This window comes from Castor canadensis, chromosome 1 (assembly GCF_047511655.1).
Source record: "Castor canadensis chromosome 1, mCasCan1.hap1v2, whole genome shotgun sequence".
NCBI lineage: Eukaryota > Metazoa > Chordata > Mammalia > Rodentia > Castoridae > Castor > Castor canadensis.
The window spans coordinates 31,171,960-31,196,681 of NC_133386.1; the positions used below are offsets into that span (position 1 = coordinate 31,171,960).

At 34.3% G+C, this 24,722-nt stretch overlaps 1 protein-coding gene across 3 annotated transcripts in view; it reads left to right on the forward strand.

Moving 5' to 3' along the window:
- Window positions 1-24,722, forward strand: part of Moxd1 (monooxygenase DBH like 1) — an 86,863-nt gene that overhangs the window by 12,856 nt on the left and 49,285 nt on the right. For 2 of the 3 annotated variants that reach the window (XM_074074467.1, XM_020164452.2), the window contains exons 2-4: window positions 7,729-7,875; window positions 9,457-9,624; window positions 9,764-9,847. In XM_074074467.1, coding sequence (XP_073930568.1) covers window positions 7,729-7,875; window positions 9,457-9,624; window positions 9,764-9,847 — 399 coding nt within the window. Of the gene's footprint in view, window positions 1-755; window positions 855-7,728; window positions 7,876-9,456; window positions 9,625-9,763; window positions 9,848-24,722 lie in introns of those variants that run through there. The other variant, XM_074074471.1, reaches the window with a different exon arrangement.

Below are 24,722 nucleotides of genomic sequence, written 5' to 3' on the forward strand. Positions count from 1 at the left end.
TTTTGAAACCTCAATTAAAGTTTTTCAAGGCATAATGTATTCCAAAGAAAATAATATCTCATCAGCACATGTTTCAGGAGAAGTATTTTTGTTATGTAGCTAAAGATTAACTTTATTATCAGAGCTCATTAACTCAAAAATTTTCAAGGGTAATAGTTTATCAAGAAAAATATATAACATACAATATAAGTCTAATCGGAATTGTCACTATGAATCCCCCCTATATAATGAATATATCCTAATAAAAATTTATATAAAAAAGAAAAATATATACAACTCAAATGCATGCTCAATATAATAGTCTGAAATAAAAACAAAAATAATACCTCAGTGGCAACCCATATTGAACCTGAGTTAGGTATTTCAGTTAGAGTTGATTGTGATCCACAGTGAGACATTCATGAAGGCTAACGGTACTTCATATTTCACTTTGCAGAACATTAAAACAGATTAAACACAAGTTTGACTCCTGTATGCCAGCTTTTCCATTTCTACTGTTGAAAACATCTACGTATTTTTATTCTTAAACTCTGTGTAACAAAGTTTCTATGGAGTTGTGATTCTCTAAGTCTTCTCCACCCCTCTTATACCTATAGTGTCTTTTTAAAAATGATTCTTAGTTGGAACTTTTATTTACCAGTATCCTATGTTATATTATATTCAATACGATATGATATAATTATATTTTTGCAGAAGCTGTGATATTAGACCATGATAATGAGTGTCCACTGTAATCAATATTCCTATTTTTATTTTAAAAGCCCTAGAATATCAAGCACTGTAGGACAATTGCTGAGGAATGGCCTTCACCATGGATGATACTGGATTTTGATTCCATTTCCTAGGTAGAACAGGTAAAATTTGGGTTCTAATTCTAAAAGAAGAAATCAGCTATAGTAAAAATGAACTGGGGAATTTTCTCTAATATCTCATAAGTACTAGATACTATCATTTTGTGAATGTCAACATCTGTCAGGCTTTATCAGCATTTGAACTCTTGGTCAGTGTTTTGCTTTGACAATTTCATTCTTCAATTTTTTTCCCTAGAGTATGATAATAATACAGTAACTACTTCTTTGATTTTATCCACTTGAATAGCAATTTATCAAGCTGTCAGGAAATTCATAAACTCATTGAACATTTTTTTTTTTAGGTTTAGCCAGTCTAAATCTCAACAGTGATCTTTCAAGACTGAATGTTCTTTGAGTGGCTTTCTTTTCTTCTTCCTTTCTTCTTCCCAGCAAGAATTGTTGAATAATATTAAATTTGGGACCCAGATATATTTGTCCTTTCCTTTCTTTTTATCTCATGTAACTGTGCTTTTTAACATTTGCCAATATGTCATTTTTGCTATATTAACACCATTGAGGCTGTGTTTCCCATAAAAGTACCACCACAGAATACTTATATCCCACAAAGTTAAATTATTCCTCTACCACAAAGACATAAATATCTGATGAAAGTTCTTTTGTTATTTTCAAAATTGTTTCCATATTTAGAGATCGATCCAAATGATAAACATATACACAAAAGCAAACATGATGATACACAAGCTTATATGTAAAACATGTTTTTAATAGTGGAACCACTCTATGGAACTGGGGGAGAGGGAAAGACAAAGAGAATGACAGAGAGTCAATAACATTGAAATATGTACATAACGTCTGTGTAGGTAGAAGATTAACGATATGTATTGAAGCTGTTAAATAATGAGGGGATGAAGGGGTAAGGGAGAGAAACTGAAGGGGTTGAACTAACTAAAGTAAAGTAGACTCACAGCAGGGATACATCAAGAAACTCCTTTGGACATTGACTTTGGAATTAATAATGAAAGACAGGACTGTAAAATGGTAAAGTGTGGTGGTGATGGGGAGGGTGAATGGAGGAGATGAAGGTGAGGGAATCTGGTAGATGGGCCTCATATACATATATGAAATAGAAGAATGAAACCTGGTGTAATTGCTTTATTGGGGCAGGGAGGGGGTTAAGGGTGGGAGTTGGTGGGGGTGAATTAACCAATATATAATGTAAGTCTATTTGGTACTGTCACAATGAATTCGCCTGTACAATGAATATATACTAATAAAAATGAAAAAAAGTGTTTCCTTATTTAGGAAAGATAGTGTGTTCCTTTTTAAAGTGCACATGTTTAATGAGAATCTTCAAAATGCAAGTCTGTCTCTCAGGCACTGATGATACAAATTAACATTACAATACATTCTAAAACATGATTTCTCTCAGATCAGTTTTTTTCTTATTTATTTAAAATAGGTAGGGAATCCCTTCCTTGTAGAAAAAGATTTCAGAGTTGTTATATGCATAAATTCTTTCTTCTAAATAGTAATGTCAGGCTCCTAAGATTCATGTCCATGTAGAGGCTAAAAGGTCATAGCAGTATTTCCAGGTTTTGGTGCCAGATGTGTCTTCATGGCTATTCACACAGACCCAAACTCATTCTAGCATCTGGTTAAACACATTCCACACCAGCTCTTAACCATATGTAAATATAATTGAGAGCAAGTGTGGAAATAATCTATTGTCGCACTTTGTGGGGGTTTCATTTACAATGGAACTGTAAAAATAGAGATTTAAAACATGATTGAGGAGTTTGGTCATTTCTAGGCAATTACCGTGCAGCTGGAAAGATAATGCAATGTCTAGAATATATCACATGGCATATAGAACTATAAACAGAGGAATAAGGACCCAGAGAGAGAATGATAACTTGCAGTTGGAATGATCAAAGGACATTCCACAGAGGAAATAGAATCATGAACCCTGAAGGAAAGGAAGAGATCTAATAGCTGAGGTTAATGGAAAGAGTTACTTAAGAGAGTAGGGGAGATGGAGAGGGACAATGTAAAAGAAAGCAAAGAGCTGGATAAAAGGCTAAGTATGTGAAAGGAACAATATAGAGAAAATAGAGGTTACATGGCAAGATTAATAATAGTTCTAAACTAGAAATCCAGATTAGGCTAAATTTTAGGGAACTTGGAATCTAGATTTTAAGAAATTGTACTGTATACTGTTCGATAAAATGAAGCAACATAGCAAGAGGGATTTTTCAATGAAGACCTTAATAGAAGTATGAAAACGATAGAGTCTGAACTAAGAAGTTGAAAGAAGAACAAGTGTGTTTTTCTTTCAAAGGACTTGATAAGAGTAGGGGCTATCTGTGAAGATAGGAAGAATAATAGGGAAGAAGTTAAAGAATAGAGTTTTGAATTTTTTAAAATTTCTTTTATTCATATGTGCATACAATGTTTGGGTCATTTATCCCCCTTACCCCCTACCCCCTCCCTTTCCTCTGCCCCCTCCCTCTCTCTCCCTACCCCTTCACTACCAGGCAGAAACTATTTTGCCCTTATCTCTGATTTTGTTGAAGAGAGAGCATAAGCAATAATAGGAAGGACCAAGGGTTTTTGCTAGTTGAGATAAGGATAGCTATACAGGGAGTTTTGAATTTGAATGGCAGGGAAAGTAGCAGTATAATTAAAGAAAATAATCTGGAAAGCAAGTCTTAACAGGCAAAGGGTGAATACAATTTTGGATTTATTACATTTGAAATGACAATGAGACTTCCAAGTGAAATAGACTTTTGGATATATGATACTGAATAAAGGTGATTTGAAATTTAGAGTAGGTGAGATTCCCAAAGGATGAAATGTGAAGACAAAAATAGTACAATGTCAAGGACAGAACTTTGAAATCTTAGAGGATGGGAGGAGAAAATAGTGCCAGAGAACAACAGAGATGAACCATGAGAGATGGACAAGCAACTGTGGAATCTTAAAAAATGGTGACTATCCTCTCTTTGTTCCCAAGGCATGTTCCTGAACTTAGGGGGGTGGAAATCAGTGTTTCATCATTAAGTGTGATGCTATCTGTAATCTTTTGTAGGTGTCCTTTATGTGATTGAAGAAGTAGCTTTCTATTACTAGGTTAGTGAAAGTATTTGCCATGAAGAAATGTTTTCAAATGTTTTTTTCTGCATTCATCAATATTATCATGATTTTAGTTTTTAGATTTTTGATATGATGAATTTGCACAATTCATTTCCTGATATTTTATCCTTTTTATATTGCTGTTCTCTTTCCTAACATAGAAATGCCTTTATTTCTGTTTTTAAGAAAAATCTGTATCTAGGTCCATGAAAGATACTAGTTTATAATTTTTTGTAATGTCCTTGACTTTGGTATCAGAGTAATGGTGGAGTCAAAAAACATGTTCCTTCCCTTTTCTAGAAAGTTTGTGAAGGATTGGTATTGCCTTTTCCTTAAACATTTGGTAAAATTACAAATGAAATTATCTTGGTCTAGGATTTTCTTTGTGGGGTGTTTTATACATATGAGTAGGTTTAAGGCTACTCAGAGTATCTTTGCTTCCCTGAATGAGAAAAAGACAATGGTTTGTGTCTTTTGAGGACTTTATTTCTCATCTGGATTGTCCATTTGTTTTGTCACCATGGTGTGGATATTATTAACCTTTTAATATCTGCATGATCTAATATGATTTTTTCCTTCATTTTACTTATATCTATTTTCTGTGTACCTCCTGTGTTCTATTTCTTCTTTTTCTGATTCTTTTAAGATTGAGTATATTTTATGAATCCATAGAGTAGGTATTTTCAAGGACAGAAATAAGGCAGGATGGTTCTCTATCATGAATCATAGCTGAAATTCTTTCAATAAAGTGAGCTTAATGTCAAGAAACGTTGACATCTTTTATGGGTTAGACTATTTTGGATGTTCCTAGGAAAACAGAGATATGCATGTGGGTTTCCAACTATTATGAAGGTCCAGCTGGAGGAATGTGTAAATAATAATACTATTTGGATAGCTAAGGTATACTATGATCAAAACTGAAGATGAAGCTAGGCCTTCAAAACAGGCCCCAGAAATGGGAAGATGTGAAAAAGTATAATGGCTTGGTTAATTCATATTTCAGTTTAACTTCAATAAGCTCCAACCATATTTTCCTTCACTAAGGTTGAGGATACCATTAGGTTCTTTTTTATCACATTTTCCTTGTAGTCAAGAGCTTTGACATAATTGGCAGATGTCTTTTCTAAAAAAAAAAAAAAAAAAAATCATCCACAAAACAAAAAAAATGCCTTTAGGTTGGTCCTGAACTCAAGGGATCCTCCTGCTTCAGCCTCCCAAGTGCAGGGGCTACAGGTGTATGCCCATACCTGATTCTGTCTTTTCTAAATACTAAGGGCCCATTGGTTTACACAGGGCAGACAAGCTCAAGGAAACTTCAGCAATAGCTGAATGAAGTTTCTCCCATTTTTTTATAACTAAATTATGTGGAAAGCTAGAAAAAGGTGGAATAGCTGGAAGGAATTGATATTGCTGAGTGGAACAGGATGAATGGAAAATTGGCAAGCAAGCTGGATATTTTGTGGTACATGGTTTTGAAAATGTATTTGCATGACTAGGATAATTATTTTACTCTTCAAACTGATTACAATTTGTATTGTACTATTTTGTTTGCAAAAACTGATTGCATGAATAATGTAATGAAATGTAATGAGTTCAGTGTAAAGACATAGTCAGTTGATCTAAGTTCTTTTTGTCCATAAGCATTGTTATTTCATCTACATATTGAAAATATATGCAATAAAAATGGAAAGATCACATCATCATAGGGGTATGCCATTTGAATTGCTGTCATAATTGCAACCTGGTTCTCAGAACCAAGTGTTTGTCAAGTCCCAACTTTAGCGTATACAAGAAAATTTCATGTAAAAAATGGTATGACTAGTTTCTATAGACAGAAAAAATAAACAGAAATAAACCTCCATCCCATTCTAGCAATGGCCACTGTAGCGTAAAATAGTGAGGAAGGATGTAGGCACTGGGGTCTGACTGCTACGGTTTGAATATTGCCTTTAAGATTTACCTGCTGCTTAATCCTGGACAAATTTCTTCAGTGTCTTCATCTGAGAATAGAGTTGATGTGCAGATTAAATGAGTTAATACGCAGAACGTGCTGAAACATGATACATGAACCAGGGCACTGTACGCAATGTACTTGTACATTACAGTTATTGTTGCCAGAGTGAAGAAAGGTTAGTTAGACTCTGTGCATTGACAATTATTTGGGGTTTCAACATACTAAAAAATCTAGAACTTGGATGTATACACTCTTGATAATTATCTATAAAAGGTAGTAGGAATAAAAATACCATCCATCTGAATGTGACATTCATAGATTGTTTAAGGTTTTTCTTGTGTATTTTATTTTCTTAATTAAGTATAGAAATCAATTCTTCTAATTTAATTTTAATTTTAGTAAAAGTAATTATGTTCCAGCATGAGGATTATAAAACAACTCTGTAATTGTTTTCAAGAATAAGATATAATACAGCACTGAATAATACAGTATAAATGAGGCACATTTTGTATTTTTTTTTATAAATGAGGAAAACGAAGGTCATGATTTTGATAATTCTCAGCATAGTAAACTAACGGTAGTTTGTTTTTGTTTTCGAGAACCCAAACAGTATTGCAAAAGTAGGAAGGAAATTAGCTTGAGTGAGCACTAACTGTAGCAAGTGTGCTCTCAACTATTTCATTTATTTATCTTTTAAGTTTATAAAATAGATGTATATTATCCCCATTTTATCAATGCTAAACAAAAGCTCTCAGAGTAGTTCTACAAGGCTGTTTGGAGGGACGGCCACCGGTCAGATCCTAATCACCCGATTTCAAAGCCCAGGCTCTTTCTGTGGCATCAGTACATCGTCAAAAGTGCTTTGTACAAAGATTATGGCTGAATCACAAAAACAAAAGTTTCCCAGTTTCTCAGTGTCATGTATTTCAACTAGTTTCATTTCTTTCCATGTTTTTCATTGCATTTCATCGTAATAAGGTCGTGATAGTAGCGCTTACATTGAAACAACCTGTAGACCTGCTCCTGGGTCTCTTTCTTTTATGATAATAGTGGAAAAGAGTGCCGACCTTGGGGCTGGTTCTGGCTTTGCTGTTAATCACTTTCCTCCTTTGGGGGTAATACATTTCACAGTGCTGATGCCCTGTCTTCTTATTTGTACAGTAAAGGAAGAGCATTCAATGACCTTGAATACTCATTCATTTATTTTTTTTCCCCTCAGTGGTATTTTGGGGTTTGAACCCAGGGCTTCACACTTGCAAGGCAGGCGTTCTACTGCTTAAGCTTCACTTTTCCTATTTTTGCTTTGGTTGTTTTGAAAATAGGGTTTCACTTTTTGCACAGGCCAGATTGGACCACAGTCATCCTATTTTAGGCTTCCCACCATGACAGGCTTGTGCCACCATGTTCAGCTTTTTTCTGTTGAGATGGGGACTTGTGAATTCCCTTCCAGGGCTGACCTGGAACCAGGATCCTCCCAATCTCAGCTTCCCAAGTAGCTAAGATTATAGGCATGAACCACCAACAGTTGCCTCATGAATTTCTTGTTGTGGATGTTCTGTGAAGATTATAAATCCATACTACGTTTCCTGAAGAACCAGAAATGTAGATTTCTAGATAATTGATTCTAGAATGTAGCTTTCTAAATAACTGATTCTGCAGTTGGATGACTCCAATCCCTTGGAAATTCCCAGGATTTGTACAATGGGTCTAGATAACGGATTTTACAGTAAGCAAACCCAGAATTGGGTTTTTAAAGTTCTATAAATTCTTTTTAATTCTTTCACTCTGTGTTTAGACTACCTCTATTTTTCTTTTTCATATTTTCCACAGGACTTTTTTACCAATGCAAATAAAGAGTTGAAAAAAGATACACAGCAAGATTACCACCTAGAATATGCCATGGAAAATAGCACACACACAATAATTGAATTTACCAGAGAATTGCATACATGTGACATAAATGACAAGCAAATAACGGTAAGGCATGTCGAGTGAATGCATACACAAACGAACTGTGTATTTATACTTGTGAAATACTTTACCCAGTGAAAGGAATAAATGTTGAAAAATAATCTGTGATAACAAAGTCATATAATCTTTGCAATCTCTCTAGAAGCTAAAAACCCTAAGATTATAAAATTCAAAACAGATATTTTTTAATGTGAATTTAAGATTTTGTAGAGCTCTTTAAAGTTTGTATTTTAAAAGGTGCTTTAGTTTCTCTATAAAATTTGAAAATAGATAATAGGTAAAAGTTTAATGAAATGTATTACACAAAGAGAATCATGATATACTCTGAATACTAGGATATAATTTATCTGATTTATAACTCTTCTTTTAAATTTCAGAAATCATGATGATTAGTCAGCTGACTAGAATCATTTATTGGCATATCATATGAGATTTATTATTTCCAGATTTCTCACCAAAATTAATATCTTCATGCATATACCAATTAAATATTTGGAAGATATATAATTCATGCAGCACTTTCCACAAATTGCTAGCCTCAATTTCATTTGTATATACTAATAAAATTATCTTTTTTTATTCAATACATTAAAGCTTTAAAAAGGGGAATATAAAAAATATGAAGCAATTTTAATTAACATTTAGTAAGGTGTAAAAGAGGAAGAAAAAAAAATACCAAGACATGGATCACTTTTTATGTAATCTACAGTGCAATTATACTTTAATTGGAATAATAATTATAGTCCTCTGACTTATTAAGAAAGAATATAGTGAAGAGAACACTTAAAATCAGTAGCTTTTCCTTTGTTGTTTTTTCAAAGTTCTTGTTCCAACGATCTGACAAAACATCTTCATCTGTGGGAGAAATGAATAGTTTCTCTACACTGAGCAAACCTTTCTCACCCCACAACCCTTGGGGCAATCTCTGTTGATGGCTCAGTGGAAACCAGTTTCACCTGGCAGTACTTTCCCTATTTGGGGTACCCGAATCTCTTGGAAATTCCCAGGATTCATAAAATGACTTGAGATTGACTCTAGCATAATAAACCTAGAATTAAAAATTCCTTCTAGAATTAGCACTCTCTGTAAATTCATATATGTGACTGAGCTACTGCCTCAGAAGGAATTCTGTTATGAAAGAATGTTATGGTGATTCTAATTTTCTTTTTGTTTGCTATTTTCCCTAAAATGTTCCATCATATCAGAGGAAGTTTTAATGTCTCAAAGTTGCTGCTACTTAACAATAATACTTGCTTGGTAACTACTTTGCTAATTTTGAATTTTGGTGTGACAATGATTTACTGTTGTCTTATTTATGAAAGCATAATTTCTGAGTCAATTTTTACCTCACTCTATTTTGAAACACATTTATTGCATGCTGAGAGAGTTCCTTTCAGAAAGCAACTCCTCTATTTGGATCCTTAATGACTTAGTCAGATTTTTAAAATTAGAGACCATGTTGAGAACTTTAAGTGTTACTCTCTTTTGTTCATTTTTACATTCTGCTTTAATTAGAGTTCTTAAACCCATCTGAGAGGTAAGGAAAGTGCTCAGATGGGGTGTAATGTGTCCATGTTTGCTCACCAGGACAGCACTGTGAGAGTGATCTGGGCCTACCACCAGGAAGATGCTGGAGAGGCTGGTCCCAAGTACCACGACTCCAACCGGGGCACCAAGAGTCTGCGGTTATTGAATCCTGAGAAAACCAGTGTGTTGTCCACAGCCTTACCATACTTTGACCTGGTAAACCAGGACGTAAGTTTCTTTTGGTTTTGTGATTATAAGGATCTGTTCACTGAAAGTGTATAAGAGAGTTTTTGATTATGTTATTGTATTTAATACTGGGTCAACAGAATGTGACTTTGTATCCTCCTCCCCTTTTTTATTAAGACAGGTCCCCATCCCAAACAAAGGTACAACATATTGGTGCCAAATGTTTAAGATTCCTGTGTTCCAGGAAAAGCATCACGTAATAAAGGTATGTGACTCATTCACAGGTAGGAATGAAAAAGAAATTGCTGTTCTTAAATGAAAATAGTAAAAATATATAGAAATGATTTTTAATTATATGGAAGTTATTTAGAGAAGAAATAAGGACTGGAGTTGTGTCTCAAGAAGTAGAGTATTTGGTTTGTAAGCATGAAGCCCTGAGTTCCACCAAAAAAACCCAATAAAAGACATATAAGAAATAGCTGTCTTGCCTGATTTACACACCATCTTAAGCGTCTTCTTTGCACTATTATTATTGTTGTTGGTGACGGTGGTGGTGGCATTGGGGTTTGAACTCAAGGCTCGAACTTCCTAGACATGTGCTGTGTCGCTAGAGTCATACCCCCAGCATATTTGCTTTAGTTATTTTTCAGATAGGGCCTTGTATATTTTCCAGGGCTGGCCTGGACATCAATTCTCTTATTTATGCCCCCCTCCCGACCTCTCGCATAGCTGGGAATGTACCACCATTCCAAGATCATAGATTGAGATGTGGTCTCTAACTTTTTGTCAGATTGGCCTCAAACCTTGACCCTCCCAATCTCTGTCTGCTTCCTGAGTAGCTAGGATTATAGGCATGACCACTGTGCCCAGCCAAGAATCCTATTATTTAATAGATTACATACTGATAAATTATATACAAGAAAATTACATTTCCTATCAACATTTTTGAGAATATCTACTTCATTGAAAATATTTGATATTGTCTTAAAAAATTTTTGTCATAGTATATCTATGCAAATAGGAAAAAAGTCAGTGAATTTCTATAGAATTTTTTTTTTTAAATCACAGAATTGGATAATAAATAAACTCAATTTGCCTGTACCACACTATTCCCTGCCAGACCCCTGGAATGGGTCTCCCAAAATTTTTGCATCTGGTTACTGAAGGAACAAGTATTTTTTTAAAAAGTTAGAGGCCTCTTGGCTTTGTATTTGTAATTATTGGCATTTCCATAGAAGCTGGAGATTATTGGGTCTGCTCTCAAAGATTATGGGAGAAATGGCCAAGGCACAAGAAAGAAGATAGAATTAAATAAGCATACAGAATACTGTTAACACTGGGAAAGCCAGACACTTCCACCATCTTGTCAGGCCCCCACACTATGTAATGAAGCCGTGTGCATGTGAGAAAGAAGCAAATGTCTAGATTCTGGAATGTAGAGGACATGTGGCTTAGGATCGCTGGTCCACCTTTTCATTAATTATGTTCTCTCAGGTAAGTCACCTTGCGTAAGGCCTTGTTTTCCTCCTCTGTAAAAGGTGGGCAGTTGTAAGTGACTTAAATTTGTTAATTTCTAATCTACCCAGTTGCACAGATCTGCCTTTGTTCACAGAATGACTCACAACTACACAGAGAGGCAAAAGGCAAGAGTTGAGGGAATGTTTGAGTTAACGTGTGGCCCTAGCTATTCATAGGATATTTTTGCCAGCAGAAGACTTAGCAACAATGTGACTGCAGATGAGTCATTTACCTCTGTGTAAGAAGTTATTTTGTATTTCGTGCATGTTAAAGGGGAATGCATATAGCAATCTCATGTACTTAATACAGTGCCAAAGTCCTTTTCTTACATAGGTGAAGTCTCTCAGAAAAGATAATATTGTATATACGTAGATCATGTGTCATTCATAGTCAATTTAATTGGTTCTTGGCATAGGGACAAATGTAAACTTGTAGCTTCATAAATAAAAACAAATGTTTCACTAAATAGGTCTTTTATTCATTTTTTTATGGCACTGGGATTCGAACCCAGGGCCTCACACTTGCTATATATGCGCTTTTACATCTTGAGTCACTCTGCCAGACCATTTTTGTGATGGATTTTTTGAGATAGGGTCTCATGAACTATTTGCCTAGGCTGGCTTTGAATCACGATCTTTCTGATCTCTGCCTCCTGGGTAGCTAGGATTACAGGTGTCAGCCACCATCTCCTGGCTCTTTTATTCTTTTTTAATTTAACATTCATTGACCACTTACATTCATGAGTTTTATTTTTACTATTAATGCTAATGAATGAGTTGAATGAAATTGAAATAATTTTCTACATTTATGTATCATCAGTATCAATTTCAGCCTTATATGTAGTGTATTTTCTTGTCTAAGAATTCTTAGCTAGCTTTTCTATCACAAGCATATAACAATAATGATCCATTAAGTGGACTACCAGTAAGCACATTGGGAATCACATTTCTGTCTTCCCTAGACTTTTATATCAAGAGAAATCTTAGTGGTGTTGGAGCATTTTTTTTTTTTTTGCAGTGTTTGTAGGTCTATCAAAACCCCAAGAAATTTTCACTTTGAACAAGCAGGAATTTAAGAGAGGTCAACAGGTCAAGAGGAGTACTGGTATCAACTTTTGTCATTGCAGAGAGGTTTTGGTGGCTAGAATTTAAATATTGGATTATTACTTTAAAATACTGCTTGCAATATTTTAAGCCCTAAAATATTTTAAAATCCATTGAGTATTATGAAACATTGTCCTCAAAAATGAATTCAAATAACATAAAAAAGGAGAAAGTTCTACCGAGAAAATATTCAAAATATTTATGGTTTATAAATTGTTTTGGGGCAGTCTCTCAAGAGTGTTTTGATTTGCAGCTTATGCCAGGTTACATAAAATTTTTGAAAAAATTTCCAGTGGAATTTACAGGCCTACAACTTGCCTTAAGAAATAGTCTAATTTCTAGTCTCTTTTTTCTAGCAGAAGTGCTTTCTAATGACTTAAGAAAATATGTATTCTTTTCCAAGAATCAAAGACGCCTATGTTTTAACAAGCTAACCAGTGAGTGCTTCACCTTATTCACTTTTTTTATGTCCCCCAAATTGCTATATCAGACTCTTGGTCTTTCTTTGATACAAAGAAAAGTACTTTTACAGAATATTTCATTTGTATTGTTTCATGTGCTGCATCATTTGCAGTGAGTTTTAAGAATATTGATTACAAATTGATTTTTGTGAGAAACTGGATTCACCGTCTGGACTATAATTCAAAGAAATTATATATAATTCCTATTTTCAGCTTAAATGTTGATACTCCTACATTTTGTAGCTGTAATAACTATAAAACTAAGCAGACAAAATATATCAGTGGTTCAAATCATGAATGTATTTAATGGGAATAACTAAATCTAAAAATACTAATTACATTTTTAATTTAGTTTTAATCATGTCAAGATTAGTTACCTGGAAAATTATGAAATAAAGTATATCATTTAAAAATTATTAAAATTACAAAATAAAATAATTTATCTGTGGGGAAGATGGGATTATAATAAAAGTTGTTGTGTTTCAAATTTACCTGTGGTTCCAATTTATTGATTTGTGTTTCGATTCTTGAGAAAAGTGTTTAAAATTGTGACTTGAAGGTGTGTGTATCATCAGATGAAGTCATGTCATACTTATAGGTAGATATGGACATTTTAGAAAATTCTTGATAATTTTTATTAAAACCACTCTTCTCACCTGAGGTCACACGTTGAGACTCACTTTCTAGTCTGTCTCTCCTTATTTCATCCTGATCCTGTTTAGCTTTGTCATAGATGTGACTTTGCCCTCAATTGTGGATTTTTAATAAGTGCTGGTTCTTTCTATTCTCTTAGATCTACAGTAGCATCATTATCATGACTAATAATAATACCTGAATATGCACTGCCAGAAGTTGGAGTTATTAATTGGTTTTACACAATTTCTTCTAGAGGCTTTTAGTCACAAGGAGTCCTCTTCATAGACAAGTCACATCCCTAGCTTATGAGTTTAAACATGATGTGTCTTTCAATTTAGTAAGTACTTGCTGATGTCCTACTATGTTAAAGAGGTTCTAAAAGGTTGACTATTGCTGACTTCTAAGGTAGGATAACTTTCACTAGCAATAAATATTTACCTGTGTGTGCTTTAGTTTCCTCATCTGGAAATTGGGGAATAATAGTTCTTACCTAACAAAGTTCTAAGTGAATCAAAATGAGTTTAATATTTGTAAAGTATTTTGAACTGTGTCTGGCAACAGTGTCTATCAAATAAAGTAAATAAAATTCATAGGTAATTTCCATAATACAATTGCTGATCTGTTGATCATTTTGTTAAATTTCTGGGTTGCTGAAGGATTCCATGTTGGAATCTTTTCTAGACAGAGTATTAAATAAAACCTAGATTGTCAATCATTTCATTTAGGGAGATCACCTTAAAATTTCTTTTTTAAAGACTATGAAGTTGGAGGTAAAACCAGACACTAGCATCAACAGATGCTTTACTACTTGCTACTGAACAGAGCATCTTTCTTTCCATGAAATTAGACACACTGCAGTGTGCTTCTATTGGTGGCACTCATAAATCTCAATGATTTACTTTGGGAAATGTTTCCTTGGACAAGAAAATCTAAGAATAATTAGCATTAAATAACCATAGATTTTCCTTGAAGCCTGAATGCTGCATAGCCATGAAATAGTTACTGGAATATTGATTTCCTACAGTAGACGCATAGCATGAACATTTGACTTTATATGCTGTGTTAAATAGATACTGAAGACCACCTTCCTTATTGTGTTGGCTCCTTTATAAAAACAAAAAGACTGCTGAATGGAGAACTTTATCATTAGCATATTTCATAAATGTCAAGTGTGTTTGAGAGTTTCTATTTCTGAAAATGTGTTAGCCTCCTGGGTTAATTTTAGTAAATTGTGGGAATTTGAGCATTCTCTGTGTCAAACTACATGATTTTACAACTATCAAAATTAACTGTTCTCTAACAGTTATAGCTCCTTCCTTTCTTTCCCCTAAAATGATATTTCAAAATATGTTTAATTGATGTCTCCTTCTGATGGAGACAGCATTTTGGTTTGTTCTCAGGATGCATTTATATAGACTCCATAAGTTACTTTTCATTCTTTTATCACATGTTCACCTTTTGCCTCATTTTATCACTTGGGAGACTAGTAGGTGTTCACTATTAACTGTAGACTTAGTGATTGCTTGTGTTTTCCCCAAATCCATTCCAACCTTGTATATGTATATGTATATGTATATGTACATGTATATGTATATATATAGCTGCTAACTGATGTTTCCCTTTTATCCTTTACTAATTTAACCATATTCCCTAAAGGCAAAACTTTGGCTCTCTAGATAGAGCTGTTTAACATGTTGAGACAAATTAACTTTCACAGTATGCCTCATGTGAAAATTCTCTTGTCTTTTAAATACTTTGCAACACTGTATTTAGCTATTAAATTCTTAATACCAATGGATTACCTTTATAGCCTATGAACTTTTTCATCAGTTGAAGACAGGGATGATCCTTGATCTGGGTTCTAGAATAAAATTATACTATAAAATCAAAAAATTTGCATTTTGGGAATTTGTGCTGCAAAGTTTACAAATGTTAAATAATTTTACCCCTTATATCCAAGGATATCTGAAATTTTACATATCTTTTGTTTACTAAACAAGGGGTGAAATGCTTGGGCATTTACTGTGGCTGAAACTGTAACTTCAAAAAGAACAAAAGTTGGAATACTAGTCCTAATTGTCATGATTTGACTGAATGTAGCCTATTTTTAAAGGTTGCTGACTTAGGGTGCCCAGTGTTGAAAAGTTCATTCAAGATCCTCTTGGGTTACCTTTATTTCACAGAAACATCAGACATTGGCTAGCTACCTGGGTGTTCTTAACAGTTGCATAGAGTACAAGGTAATTGAATTCACTTTGAAAGCATGTCTGTTCATGGAAGTGATTTATTGCTAACTCTGTCACTAATTAGCTTTCTGACCCTAGAGAAAGTACTTAACCTCACTTGCTCTTCAAATTCCTTGCCTGTCAGATAAGGGGATTGGACCAGATGATCTCAATTGGCTCTTTCTGTTTCTAAATATCTATGACTTGATGAAAACACAAAATGAAGTTTGTGGTGGGGATTGGATGCCATGTGGTCTGAGTTTCTGATGTGCTTGCTTCTCATGGTCCCTCGTCAGGCCAGGGTTAAAAATGCCTCCCTTGAAGTTAAAAGGCTTTTCTTAGCCCCTTGGGCATGGGCTCTCTTAGCATATATTATGATGCATCCCAATATTTCCAGAGCATGCCAAAAATGTTCAGAACCCCAGAAGAATCTGTGGTTGTTTGGTCTATTCACAAAACATACTTGACTTTTTTTTTTCCTTCTGAAAGAGGCTCAGAGACTTTCTTATTTCTGGACTAGAAACAACTCATTGTTAATCTTTAAATACCCATGCACTTAACTGAACTTGTTACTGACATTATTTTATGACTATTAAGTTTCTGTAACAACTGCTTGTAGACACATGAAGATAATACAAATATAAAAAGAATCCAAATCAAATCAAAGTATAAAACCACAAATCTTTACAATATCCATATTATCTAGTGGCTGTGGCATGGTCTATAGGGTCAGACCACATGGTTTAAATCTTGGCTCCACAACCTATCAGTCTGTGATCCCTGGAGAGCGATTTAGCTTCCTTGAATCTTAGGTTTCCATGTGTAAATAGGGCTAATAAAAGTACTTATCTGAAATATTATCTATCATTACCAAATAAGATATGGTAGAATGCTTGTATGTTTGGCATTTATTAGCTCAGTAAGTGCTAGCCATATTATCAATTTACTTTTGCTTTCCAACCTCTTAAATCTTGAAGATAATGTTATCTAAAAATTAAGATAAAGGAGTACTAGGCAATTAAGACTTTACTGAAATAGGTTGGTACAGTTCTCAGTGATGTCTTTTAACTCTGCTTTTCATTAGCGTAATGCCCATGGGCAAACAAACTCTCGGAGCTTGTATCTTCACTTACAAAGTAGGAAAAATAATTTTCAGTGAAGATTAAATGAATACAAGTGAAAACACCTGTTGCACAATCATCCGGTAATTGCTTGTTTTCTTCCCTGGAAGGGGGTTATAGAGATGAATGATTAAAACTTCATCTAGTATTTTCTCATACTTAGAGGCAGGTCTGCAGTGAACCCATGGCAGGCAGCGAGTCGGTTTTATTTTGAAGAAAAGATTCCTTGGGAATTAGATTTCATAGCTTGCTTCCATTACTCTAAACCAAATGAAATTTAAGCTAATTTCCTCCTGTTCTTGTCTAAGTAAGGATAAAAACCAACTGGCAACTATCCTCTGGGAAATATTCTTTCACATTCTTAGGTCACCCATTAGTCTTCCATTCTGTGACCTTAAATAATGCCATTTTCAATGGTAAAAGATATTTATTTTCCTTAGTTTTTTTTCTATCAACTCTTCCCTCAATCTAGTATATTTTTTTCAAGTGGTGCAAAAGGTTAGGTCACAAAGCAAAAAGCACTAGCATATTTAATGGGAATTATTTGCTATAAAATTGTTAATTTAATTAACAATTAATTAAATTAGCATTTAATTTAGCAATAAATTAGCATTTATTGAATAAATGCTAAAATGTTTATATTAAGTTGTAGATGGTGATGGCTTAGTAGGATTAAGAGGTATGGAACATTAAGATATGGATGACTTTTACTGACACATAGGGAAGTAGTCAGGTAAAACATTTACTGTTTTGCTACTTTAAATATATCATTAGAATTTCAGTCTCTTTCAAGGTGAGTTCCTACCATATACTGGGGCACAGCAAGCTTAAGTAACTTGCTCAACATTGTGTAAATTGTATGAAGTTGTACCCAGACTTGAACACTAATCTTCCTAGCAAAAGTAGTGGACCTTTCTCTGTATACCTTTACTAACTCAAGCCTTATGATTTTCTGAAAATGTGTATGTTGCAATGAAAAATAATTTGTTTGAGAAATCTTATATCCAGCCTTGAGTCTTTTCAAGTAAACTGAGTCCATGCTACTTCTTATTTTTGAACAGCTTTATGGAGACATAATTGTTATTTATCAAACTGCACACATTTGATTTGTACAATTTGATGAATTTGGACACATCCAAACACCAAAACCAAGGTAATGGGCATATTCATCACTTCCCAGAGTTTCCTTGTGTCCATTTTTTTCCTTTTGTTTTGTCAGAACACTTAAGAGAAGTTCCACCTTCTTAACAAAGTACTGATGTGCATAACACCATATTGTGCAAGGCTGTTTTTTGAGTCCTATAGGATCTGTGCATATTCTTTGGGCTACATTAGCATATCCCACTAGAACCATCAAAGGTATCAGTTTCAAGGTCCTGGGAATTGACAAATTTAGGATCTAACAGAGTACCCAGAGGTCTGGTGTTTTTAGCTCTAGGAGTTGAAAGCTATTTCACTTATTAATGGATGACACATATGCAGTTTCATTTGTGACTTAGGAAATCACTTAAATTAAGATTAGAGTTAAGATGATTAGGCTAAAGATTATACATATGGCTACAAAAAGGGGCAGAATGTGAACTCTCTGAGCTGATGTTAGGGAGAAAGGAATTAGCGATAATTTCAGTGGAAAGAAGGTAATGAGTCTGTTAATTTTATTGGGCACTTCTTGTGGCATAAGGATCATTGGAAAAAGCCAACAGACTTCTGGTTAAGCTGAGTTAAAATCCTCCTGGAAATGAAAACAGTGGTAATGAACTGTTTTATTCCCCTTCACTGTAATGGTCTATAAAAAACTACTCCTGAGAAGCAATACTAACATTTTCATTTGGTGCTGAAGTGACTAACATTCCCTAAAACAAGAAGAGACATGTTGTCGTGGAGAAGACTGAAGGTGTTGGCATCTTGAAGTTGCCAATAACCAGATTGAGAGCCCAGGTTCTAATCTTACTTCAACTATTAGTTGCCTGAAAATGAATGTGATTATATCATGGCAACTCTCTGGAGATTAAATTCATGTTAGCAACACCATTCAAAGACTGTGCCTTGCTATAACCGAGAGCTTGTTCCAAGTGATAATCTTTAAAACTCTGTGACTTCTATCACTAAATATGGGAACTGACAAAGCTGGAAATTTATAACATAAATATATAAATGCTTATATACTTACAAATTTATAAAATAAACTGTAATGCAAAGTAGTCTTAAAATTGTAAAAAGAATACAGGTAATTCTTGGGTGTTCCCGTGGGTTATAATATTTTAGTGTAAATCAAAACAGGATGACATTCATTATCCCATGGCTGTAACAATGAATTGTTGTAGTTTTTATGGATGGAGCTTTTAGTAATCAGTAGGAAAAACTATATATGCAGTGGAAACTCACCTTCAATAAATAAATCACTTGAAATTCAGTTTCTAAAACTCAAATCAAAGGACAGTTTTTCACAATTCGTCAATTTATAGAAAGCTGTATCTTTAAACTTACAGACTCCCTTTATAGATTTACTATGAAGATATTTCTGCATCAAAAATACAGATTATATGTAAAAGTTTAATAATACATCTATGTTATAAAGAAAAAATTGCACTAATATATTAAAAGTATTGTGGTTGAATCTTGCTTTGTTGAATCATGGTATTTTTCTTGATTCATATGCTACCATGTAATCTTGAAGTCAAGGTTTTTGTGATAGAGGTGGTCATAGCTGTCATTTGAAACAGTTTCCAAGTGACACTGATATAAGTCCCTTGTTTGAGAACCACTGTTTTCTATTTATTAAAAATGTCCAGGAGACTACATTTGTTAAGTTATATTTTATAGCACTCAGTAAAGTGCCTATCACATTAGGTAGCATTAATACCATATTTTTATACTCACAAATTATTTTAGTCAACCAAAATTGGAAAGATTAAATATTTATTGAATATATGTCAAAAGTACTAGGTTATTGTCTGCACATGAAGAATTAAGCAGTTTATGGTTTTTGACAACATTTATTCTTTGGTACACTCCATATTTCTCTGCAGAAGTAGAGAGGCCAAACACCAGCTGTTTCCTGAAACCACAGCTGACTTTCATTAAAAAATTTGAACCAAGTCAGATATAAGGGATATTTTCTCCTATGAAGGGAAAGAATTATGTTCTAGTGAAATACATGAATTGAAGTTAAGTCTATACAGTGATGTTTCCAATGGGGTGGACTCACTTTAGAAAATGTGCTCTACAGGCAACCTTGTCTTTATAGTAAATTTTATTATCAATAAAGAGAACTCTTCCCATCACTGAAATCTCACTGAATTTCTGTGTCTAGAATTATAAATAGTATGTAAAGACAAGGCCAAGTAAATAACCTTTTGTTAGTGTTTACCTGCTACCCATAGCATCTCAGCCTTTAAGGTGGCCTGAAGAAGTCCTGAAAATACAGAAGAAGCACTTTAATTTATGATGTGATTTAAAAATGTACTTAATGTGCTCACTATCTATCTTAATTAGTGGAAATGCCCTTTCCCCCTACACCTCTAAATCACCATGAACCAACAAATGTCTAGTGAGTGTCTGTTTTAGACAGCACTCGCGATGTCTTGTCACAGAAAGGCAGTATAAAACAGTCTTTCACCTCAAGGACCCACAAACTGCACGGTGAGAAAAGGATGCCCATGCAAGTAACAGGGAATCCCCAAAGAAGAGTGAACATTTGTGCCAAATTACGTGATAGAGACAGAAATAACTAGGAGAAATGGGAGAATAGTAATAGTCTGAGTGTGCACAGTTCCATGCCTTATGCAAAGTATTATTTGGTGAAAGTGCAAAGTAGAGGGATTGTAGGTAACAGAAAGTGGTGGTTTAGTAAGGACTGCTAGGAGGCAGCCTCTGTGTTAGTGGATTTAAACATCAAAATAAAATTAGACAAGAACCAGCATTTATCAAGAACACTGTCCACTCTAAGTACACTGCATGCATGTATGGAATTATTACACGAAATCCCCTCATATTATTAATATGCACTAATTCAAAAACACAATAAAACAAAACCTATGAAGGAGGCAATGTTAGTTTCTTCATTTTATACATGGGGAAACTGTAGCCCAGTAAGACTATGTAACTTGTCCACTGAGGACAATTCTCTTGTTGGCATTCTATTCCCTAAGAAAGACAGTCTATTTAAAAAATGAACATTTATAGCTCTTTTGATATTTTAGCCTCAAAGTATGACTTTTAGATTTGTGGCAAACAGCACTTATTGACTAAAAACTAGGGCCCTTGCTTCATCTTTAGCATTCTGAAGCATTACACATCAGTCTGGAGGAAGCTCCATTTGGTTCCACATGTGGCCAGGATACTTGATGCTTCAACCTGCATCTGCTTGTACGAGAGCCAACGAGCAGCTGCTGGCTCAACTTGAAATCCATAGTCTAATATCAAATTAGAATGCAGAATCCTTGCAGGTATTTGTTGTCAGGGTAACTGCATTTTTTTTGATCAGAGAGTGCCTTAACCACACCAAAGCCTCTAGTGTGAAATATTGAACGGGACTGTAGACTGTGGCTTTTAATACCTAAATGGGGTCACTGACTTTGTCTTGAATGATATCATTGTGTGTGTGGCTTTATCAAGTTTTGCTTAGTGTTAAAATTCTGGCAAATTGCATCATACTCTCCAAACAGAAATCAAGACTCCCTCCTAACTGCACACACATGAATGAAACCACTTAGTCCTTCACAGCAAAGCTGCAGGCAGTGCCTAAGAAGAGGGCGACAGACTTTCTGTTCTTGTGGAAATGAAGGGATCTGAAGGGATCTTACCTAGAGCTGGTGACTTGAGTTTGTTGCAATAATGTCCATTCTCACTGTCAAAGTCAGTCATACTTTCGTAGTAGTTTAAATGTATGTGTACATGTATGTGATGTGTGTTGGCTTTTATTTTTTTAATAGATGTTTGAACTCAGGGCCTCATGCTTGCTAGGCAGGTACTCTAACACTTGAGGCATGCCCCTCCAGTCATAGCTCTTATTTTGTTGAAAAATAGGCCTAAAAAATACCCTTACATTTATTTATTTATTTAATTTATTACCCAACATTTGCCCCCCAAAAAATCCTGCCTTAAAGTCATCCTCCAAGATGTACATTTGCTTCTCTTAATCTCTAAATTCTTCCATAGGTTTTCTAAAATCACTTTTATTAATGAAATGGAGTATTTTCTCCATAATAGTTGATTCTTACCTCATGACTTCAGCGTAAAATTAGTCTTTTTGGATGGAAACCAAGCACAGGGTTTTTGTCACAATCATCCTATCACAGCCCATTAGTGAATCTTCCCCCTTTTCTTTTTCCCTTAAACTGTTAAAGATCTTGGTGTTGCTACATACTTATATGTAAAATAGAAATGATACTTGTCTTAAGATTACTCTGAAACTGCTTTAAAATGTTAGGTTTTAGAAAACCAATATTTACTGACTGCTCATTGTGTACCAGACACTGTACTTTACTTATGATTTATAACATTTTTCAGATGTGTAAGCTGAGGTTCAGAAAGAATCAGATGCCTCCTCTAATGTCACAGAGGTAGAAGATGGCAAATGTGGGACAGGAATCTAGTCTTGTCAGACTCCAGTGCTGGGGCTCTTCATCACTGCGCACACATAGGTGTTATGAACTTGAACAGTTAATTTGTAGGAGCTTAGGTTCAGAGGGCTCTGTCTCAGATTACATAGACCTGGTTTCAAATACTTGTGTTAAGTAGCTTATAGAACTTGTCTGAATCTTAGTTTCCTCTTGGCAAAATAGAGACACTACCTCTTCAAAGATTACTGTGAAAATTATTTGAAAATGTGTAGAAAGCACCCAAGGTATGATATAACACTGTCATTTTATTGTGACCATTATTCCCCTGAGTCTGAAGTGCCTATTAGCTCTTGTCAATATTTTATTTCATAGTTGCTGAAAATGAAGTTCAGTGGGGGGAGAAAACCTTTAATTAATTGAAGCTCAGATTTAAATTTAGGTCATAAATTACTGTTTCTTATCTGTGTTTCTCTTTTCACATATGAAATATGAAACTAGAAATGCACCTGAAGATTTATATACTTTTATACTGTCATCCTTTAATGATCTATGAATGGAAAACTTTTAGGAGCTTTTGTAAAAGCTCTAAATTATTTGGATGTAATTTAGAGCAGTTGGAAGTTCACTTTGAGTTCATTGACATTTAAGAGGGAGAAAATTGAAATATATTTGTTTATATATAATTGGATTTTATACAGTATATCAATTCATTTATATCTTGGAATTCACTACTTCCACCATCTTTGATTTTCATTTCTGTATTCAGTTTTAAGGTAAAGCTTAGCTCTTTGAAGAACTAGATTGCCAAGTGCAGTTTATTTGTTATGTAAGGCAAGCTCTCTAAAATTTACAAATTAAAATCACAAGGTTAGAGAACTAAGTTCTCATTCTTCATGATAAACAGGAAATGTCAGTACTCTGAGTAACATTGTCCACTCAGCTTGCAATTAAAAATTTCCATCAGATTGCTGGTTCTTTCACATTATCTCAAACTGTATTTATTCCAAAAGTTATCTTAAGTAATAATTTATTTCTTCATCAGTCTGACTTAATAATCCTATTAAATTCATATGTGATATGATGTCACACTTGGACTTGCCTTTAACAATCATGAGAAAAGATCACAATTGTTGCATTTTTACCCCTCATTGTTTGGAACTCTGTTTTTCAAGAGAACACTTTATTTTCTAACGTGAAAATACTTTCTGTGTGTGCTTGTTTCATTTTCCATGTAACACAGACATGTGAAAATAAGTACCAGAGGGAAAAATATTTTAAAAAAATTACTGATGGCTTCCTTCCTCCAAATTGCACTTCACTGAGGTAACCAATGTTAGCATATTTACTTGTACCCTTCTGTATGCTCTAGAAAATATTGACAGTCCTACAAAGGGTTTGATTGGATTAATCTCCCTTCTTTTATAAAAACAGATTTAGGGCCATTATGTATGTTGCTTTGAAATTTGTTTTTTTCAAATTACCATCCTTATTATTGCAGGTAAAGATATAGTAGCATATTTATTTTCAAATTTATATAACTTAATCCTCTATTTTGTATAAACCGTGCCTTCTCTAGCCATTTACTATTGGTGCACATTCAAAATGACTTAAGTTTTTTGCTACTATATAAGCAATGCTTCTTATGTTTCATTTCTATAGTGTCTTGTTCTCTAGAAATCTATACCAGGCTTGTTTAAACAGTGGTGGCAAAAAGAGTAGAAACTGTAAAGATACTTAAGAGCCCCATGTAGCTCTTACATGGGGTTCTACCTGTTGCCACAAGAAACAGGTAGAACCCCATGTAAGAGCTGAGTGAATAGGCTCTACCGCTTGATAGAGAAACTGCAGATCACAATGAAATGGGTAAAAATGTAGGAAGGGAAATTTTTACACTCAATCAGTCTACACCTCATTCTACTGTTGATGGATATTTGGACCATTTCCATTTTTTGACTCTTTCAATTACTGCATGTTACTATGAACATGCTTGTGTCTTTTGTGAACACATGTATGTATTTTTGTGGAGTCCCTGGGTCATAAAGCTAGATATTAAGCTTTGCAGATACCAAGTATCTTTTCGGTTCTAGTGGCTCTACCTCCTTAATATTAGCTCTTACCAGTATTTTTCATTGTGGCCATTCTAGATGGAGTATGGAATTCCATGATGGGTGTGTTTGCTTTTGAGACAGGGTCTCACTGTGTAGCCAGGACTGGCCCTGAATTGTGGTCTCCCTGCCTCAGTCTCCCAAGTGCTGGGGTCACAGGCAGATGCCACCATGCCCTGTTAGTGTTTCTTTTGCTTGTTTTTGTTTTGTTTTAAATAGCTTGTTTGAGGTATAGTTGATTGTAAATTGCATGTATTTAAATTCTACAATTTGGCAGGTTTTTATCTAAGGGTATAACTGAAATCATCAGCCCAATAAAGATAATGAGCACATCATCCAAATTTCATCCTGGCTTTTATAAACTTCCCTTTCCTGTCTCTCCCATTCTTTTCCTCCTCCCATTTCCC